The sequence below is a fragment of the Micropterus salmoides genome, unplaced genomic scaffold (genome assembly GCF_014851395.1).
Source record: "Micropterus salmoides isolate LMB-PRFRI ecotype aquatic unplaced genomic scaffold, ASM1485139v1 Ms_hic_scaffold_6, whole genome shotgun sequence".
NCBI lineage: Eukaryota > Metazoa > Chordata > Actinopteri > Centrarchiformes > Centrarchidae > Micropterus > Micropterus salmoides.
In genome coordinates this window covers 26,203,113-26,209,116 of record NW_024044348.1, presented here as the reverse complement: position 1 = coordinate 26,209,116, position 6,004 = coordinate 26,203,113, and the positions used below count along the sequence as shown (strand labels likewise).

At 39.3% G+C, this 6,004-nt stretch overlaps 1 protein-coding gene across 1 annotated transcript in view; it reads right to left on the bottom strand.

Moving 5' to 3' along the window:
- Positions 1-2,024: 2,024 nt before the first annotated feature.
- Positions 2,025-6,004, bottom strand: part of greb1 (growth regulating estrogen receptor binding 1) — a 29,306-nt gene continuing 25,326 nt past the window's right edge. Inside the window, exons 30-34 of the mRNA XM_038701879.1 lie at positions 5,747-5,865; positions 4,909-5,141; positions 4,532-4,732; positions 4,252-4,390; positions 2,025-3,140 (exon numbers count right to left, since the gene is read on the bottom strand). Of these exons, the coding sequence (XP_038557807.1) occupies positions 2,977-3,140; positions 4,252-4,390; positions 4,532-4,732; positions 4,909-5,141; positions 5,747-5,865 (856 nt within the window). The 3' untranslated portion in view covers positions 2,025-2,976. The remainder of the gene's footprint in view (positions 3,141-4,251; positions 4,391-4,531; positions 4,733-4,908; positions 5,142-5,746; positions 5,866-6,004) is intronic.

Genomic DNA, 6,004 nt, shown 5'->3' with positions numbered 1-6,004 from the left:
TAGTTTTGCACTCTAAAGTTAAATAATTTCAGGCAGATATAATCTAGAGGAAGAGGGAATGTGGAGGTGCTATCTAAGTTAGCTCACAGAGCCCCTCACAGGCCACTGCATGGTGGGACTGTTATGCAATTGCTTTGCTAACTGTGGTGTACGTGGGCTTAAGGTCATGCATGGGGATGTGAGCTGCTGATCTAGCACATGGTTGGACTGCACACAGACAAAAGCTCACACGCGCAGAGCTACCATGCACAGTGATAGCTGGCTTCAAAATATACAGTTGACACACACACACAGAATGAGCATGTTGCATGACCACAGTGTTTTTAAGGACATTTTTAAGGCTGGTTGTTTGTAGTCCAAGTATTTTTGTAGCTGTTTTTATTTTTATTTCTAGTGTAAACAGTTCCACCACTACTTTTTCTATGATGTGTCAGTTAAGTGTGTGTGTTCGTCACTGAACCCCCGGTCAACTTTCTATGTAAATGTTATAGAGAAGAGACAGCAGCACGCTTTAATTTTTAATGTATACACTAGGTTATTATTGATTATAGACCAATCGATTCTGACAATAGACAGAAAACGAATCGCAAACTGTTTCAATAATCGTTTAAATTATTTATCAAGCACACTTGCCTGCTGGTTTCAGGTTCTCTAATGTGGGGATTTGTTGATTTCCCCCTTCTATTTTCTGCTCTTATAAAATGAAGACTGAATCCTTTTGGAATTTGGACTGTGGTCAGACAAAACGAAGCATTTAAAGGCATCATCTTGGAAAATTGCAATGGATTTTTTTTTAATTTGCTGACATATTATACACTAAACAAATACCTGGTTTTCAAAGAACAACAGATTAGTCGACAATTAAAATCCTTATTAGTTGGATCCTGGACCCACTATACGTTTATTACTACTATGCGTATATTATAATTTAAGTTATGTAAGTTTTGTTACCCAGGTCCAGCTGTCATTGGGGCTGTCGTCCTCACTGTGGCTGCTGAAGTCTTGCTCTTCCTCTTCTAAGTGGCTCATGGTTCCATGTCGCACAATTCACAGTCCTGAGCTGCTGTATGGACTCTTCAGAAATATACTGTTTAGAATCTCAGAATACGGCAGTATATCTGAAGGAATCCTCTTTGAGTGGTCCATGCAGAAATATTCCGCAACTGCAAATGTCACGCTGGACAAACGAGCTGCTTGGTCCTCTGAGATGTGTGATGTCAAAAATATGAATTTGATGTTGACTCTTTCCAGTTCAGCTTTCTCTAAAAGTTCATCTTTGTCTGTTTAAAACAGTTCAACAACACTTGTTGACGGGTGCAAATTGCTGCTTGAACTCTGAAGATCCTACTCTACTAATTCTGATTACATCTCTCCTAAGTGATTCTGGAAATCTGAGGGACTGTTTCAGTGAGTTGCTGCTGTTTGTGCTACAAGCAGTGAGCATTTTAGACTAAATTTATCAAGTGTGTTCTGGGAATGGTTTACTTGGAGGAAATCTGAGAGGGTCCAGAGTTGCTGGGCACACACAGATACACACATGTCATGGAAGGGTAATGTTTGCCACTTGACTCTCTCCCCTTGTGATTCTTCATCTAATAGCCATTTGGACTTTGGAGGCTCTGTTTGCAGTCTCAAATATCTCCTGAACACTGACTGGCATTGAAGAACAGAGCTGCCTGATGGGGGACAATATCCTTGTTGAGCACTTTAGTCACATAAGGTTACACAAACTATACTCTGCAGTACAAGGTATTCTAGTAAGAACGGTCTCAACAGCCATAAATATTTTATTTGGAAACTTTGTGCCCTGTTATTCATTTGAAGTGACAGACAGTAACATCAAGTGTGCAAACAGCCATTTGTCAAACCAACCCTGGCCTTTAGGATGCAAGCCTCCAAGTATTTTAACAATTCTTCATGTGGGTATTGTGAAGTTCAGAAGCATCAGTTAAAGTCTGTTCAGTTCGGTGTCTGAAAGTCTGAAGGAACAATGCAAACACACACACACACACACACACATGAAAGCTATTTAAAATGTCTGTACATTTATACAATTAAAGACATACAAAAAAGTGTACATCATGAAACGCTACCAACACACAGTGGATATGTGTTTCTTCAGCAGTTACAAATTAAATCAACATCTACGGAGCATTAAGCATAACAAACGTTCTACATCCAAACAGAACACTTTTCTTGTACACAGAGATAATAAGGACTTTTTTTTATCTTTATTTATTTATTTTTTCCATACACAGCAAATCTGACAAAATATATCATATGTAAAAACACCAAATTCGGCTACCATTGCACACAGATGATTGTGTCTACCCTCTTTTAAAGCTTCTTATATTATGTGCGCCTACCTCCTTCAAATATACTGTATGGATCTATCAAGAGGTGTTTTTACAAGATGAATCATTTAATCTTTTATCACCACAAAACTCTGCAATGGGTATTTTTATTTTAGGAAAAAAACTTTGTAGTAGATAACTAAATAAATTACAGTGAGTGTAGGACTGGCACATAAACCACAGTAACTGTAAACAACACAACTTCTTTACCAGAAAAGCCCCCAGAACAATCTTTTGCTAACTCACAGGATTACCACCAATCAATAAAAGCCACCTAAAAAATATATTTAGCAAAATGATTTTCTCTCTCAAAGATTACATCCTTTACAAGATGAATGTGTCTGTCATGATGTTGGCAGCCTAGAATTGGACCTCACCTCCAAAGGTCCTTTTTGTGTGTCCGCAGTGATGTGTGGTAATGATCATTGTTTCATGTTCCATCGATGTTTCCAGAGGGTCTCACAGGTCTGGGTAATATGCATTGTCTACTGTCTTTTGCATATCTTGCATTGTCAATTCAGAAGCTGATGTTAGTGTGTACTGGCATGCTATAAAAACACACATTTATTCTTACTGGCAATTAAAGTGATTTCCATCTTGACTTTGACTCTCTGTGTTCCAGTCATATATGTTTTCCAGTCAGAAAGAAGAGCGGCCGGTCTTCCTTGGCGTTGGCAGTCTGGAATTCGTCGCTAAGTCTGAACCTCCACTCTTCTTCGAGCTCCAACCTGCCCACCGTCTGCCTCAAGGAGCTACGATCTGCACTGATGACACACAGAGTCGCACCTACAGGAAGGCAGACAGGAGTGAGAAGGATAGAGACTTAAACTTTGACACGGAAATCTAAATTACTTTAGGATGCCATCCTCACCATAAAAAAAATTAGATCACAGTTTCACTGTTTGTGTTTATTTAAAGATTCTTTGGTTCACATTTTTCTGTTTCATTCCACTATCTATAAAAATGACAGGTGTTGAAATCCTATTCTTGTTTTATGCCATAATGGAATTGTCCTTTGTGCTGTAAAGAAATTAAACAAATGTCTTGTCCAGCGTGTTGCTGTTGGAGGTGGCCAACCTCTTGGTCTGGGTGACTGCTTTGTCAATTAGTAACAATGCTAATATGTTAAAAGGAGAATGGTAATTTTTTGTTACTAAACTGCTACATGTAGTACATTCAAGGAATCAGAATGAGATCTAAGATGTCATGCATAGCTTGCTTTGTATAGTACTGTTTAGGGCTGACCCCCAATAGTCGAAGATTCGATAATTCGATGGGCGGAGCCTGATTCAACTGTCAATCTCACAGTCGAAGCTTCGCAGCAAAACAACGATCACGCCATTTTGGCGATATGGGGGTGCTCAACGTATGATTTTACATAGAACTACCAGTTTTCTCCCAATAAGTTAATATACAGCCTATTACAATTCATTTCAACGTTTAATGCTGTAAATAAACATTTAAAAAGAATAAAACTTCCAATAAATGTTTTTAAACTTTCGGATAGTTAATCACCGTTGATGAACCACACAAAGAATATTTTATCGTTTTTAAATAGCTGGCTACTTGAAATAGACCTGCGAGGAACCGCGACATGCATGCAGTTGTCGGTAGCAGTAATGCACGTAAAATTCTGCACAAGACCTCAGTGTAGATGGAAATTTACAGTGTAAGTTGAATGAATAGAGACTACAGCTCTGCAGCTTCTCAAGATTAAAGCGGAGCTACCATGTGTAACCCCCCCCCCCCGCTCGCAATCACTGCACACAAAAAAACTCAACTATAGGCAGGACTTGACGATTCTGATTCGACTCTGTAAATCCTTAGTCGGGGACAGCCCTAGTACTGTTACTCAAAAATACATCATTGCATGTCTGCATTTGGTCTGCCTTTGTACCTTTGAGGAAGGTGAACTTCTTGAGGAACCCAGGAGTCACGAAGGAGTCGGCGAAACAGAGGAGAAGGCCACTGAACAGCAGCCCCGTGGTGCCTATGTTGACAGAGTGAGGTCTGGAACTCACAAAACACACCGTCACCTGCAGGACACAAGAAGACTTTTATATGCTATATGTTGGAATTTATGGATATATGAACCTAGATACTGTTCAAAGGTTAATAGTCGATATTGAGGTTTCTGTCCCTCTACATGCTTGTGTGTGTGTATGTGTGCTGTATACCTCAGGTCCCAGATTGAGATAACAGTCCACAGACAGCACAGGGTGTGTGTAGTTCTTGGTGCTGAGTGGAAACAGCTTCTGGCTGGTGTGCTGGAGGTATTTTTCCAGGAGGAGCTGAGCTGGTGTAGCCAAGAAAAGGTGCTTGCTGTCTGGGGCACAGATGTACTGCGAGGGCCCCACTGAGGTAGGGACATCTGTCATCTGGAGAAATGTCAAACTTTTTTTAATAACCTTTGTTACCATAAACTTTTGTAAATAAAATGTCTTTCATTAGCTGTTACATGCATATTTAAGCAGAATTAAGAAACAGATTTGAAATGTTAATTCTGCTCTGTGAGTAATATGTGGTTATATTTTCATTTGTCTTCAGCATCTACCTTGGTCTTGATAATAAATGTCCTGTATCCTCCTATGGCGATCTGCTTCTTCATGACGCTGAAACTGTTAAAACGGCAGATGAGCAGTCCAGCACTGTGTAGCCTCAGGGTGAAATCAACATCATGACAGGTGAAGCGGTTCTGGTCGTACTGGACGTTCTGACTCCGGTCGACATTGAGGAGGAGGAAGTCATGAAGGTGGCCTCTGAAGAAGGGCTCCCTCTGTTTATTACCTGGAGGTAACAAAATAAATTGCAACTTTAAATTTATTTTAATCATATACCGGACAAGTTTATTTTTCATTCCGCTTTATTAGAAAAATAATTGACATGTTTCTCATTCTGATTCATAAAGTAGCAAAAAATTATCAAAGTTGCCTTTTAATGTCCCCTCAAATATATGATTTAAACACAGATTCGGTAAGCCTAAGCTTTACATCTTGTATTCTAAGGCAGTAACTGTGGCTAATGAGGGTTTGTTTAAAGATGTGAGCTATAGCTTGGAGCCAGACATTCAGTAAATATGTTTAAACACAAAAATACCACTCTGTATAGGTTGAGATATGATATGTACAACAAGTACAATCTACCCGCAATGTTTCAAGTATCCTGTGCATTCCAATACAGCCTTGCAAATTGTTTGACCTTAGTGAAGCTCATAACAATACATTTTTATTCAGACTGTGCGTGTGTATGTGATTCCACTGTATGGTCATTTTTGAGCTTATGGCTTAGAGAAAAATATATCATCTGTTAATTTGTTTAGTATTGACAAAACTGAAATAGTTTTCTGATAAATATAGTTTTCTGATAAGGTTTCTGATATCATGACCCCTGACCTGTGAGTCCACGACTGCTCCACTTCCTGATGCCACACAGTCCATAGTGGGCCAGGTCTGGACAGGCCTCCATGTGCTGTAAGACCTGCTTAAGTGACACGGCATGCTCCACTGGACCACTAATGACAGCAAAATGCAGCAAACAGTAGCTTTGTTAAAACCGACTCCTAAAATGAATAAACATATTCTTACTTTAAATACAAGCAACAGCTATTTTGTACTACACACTTATTCCTATAAATAAGGCATCTGTATGTA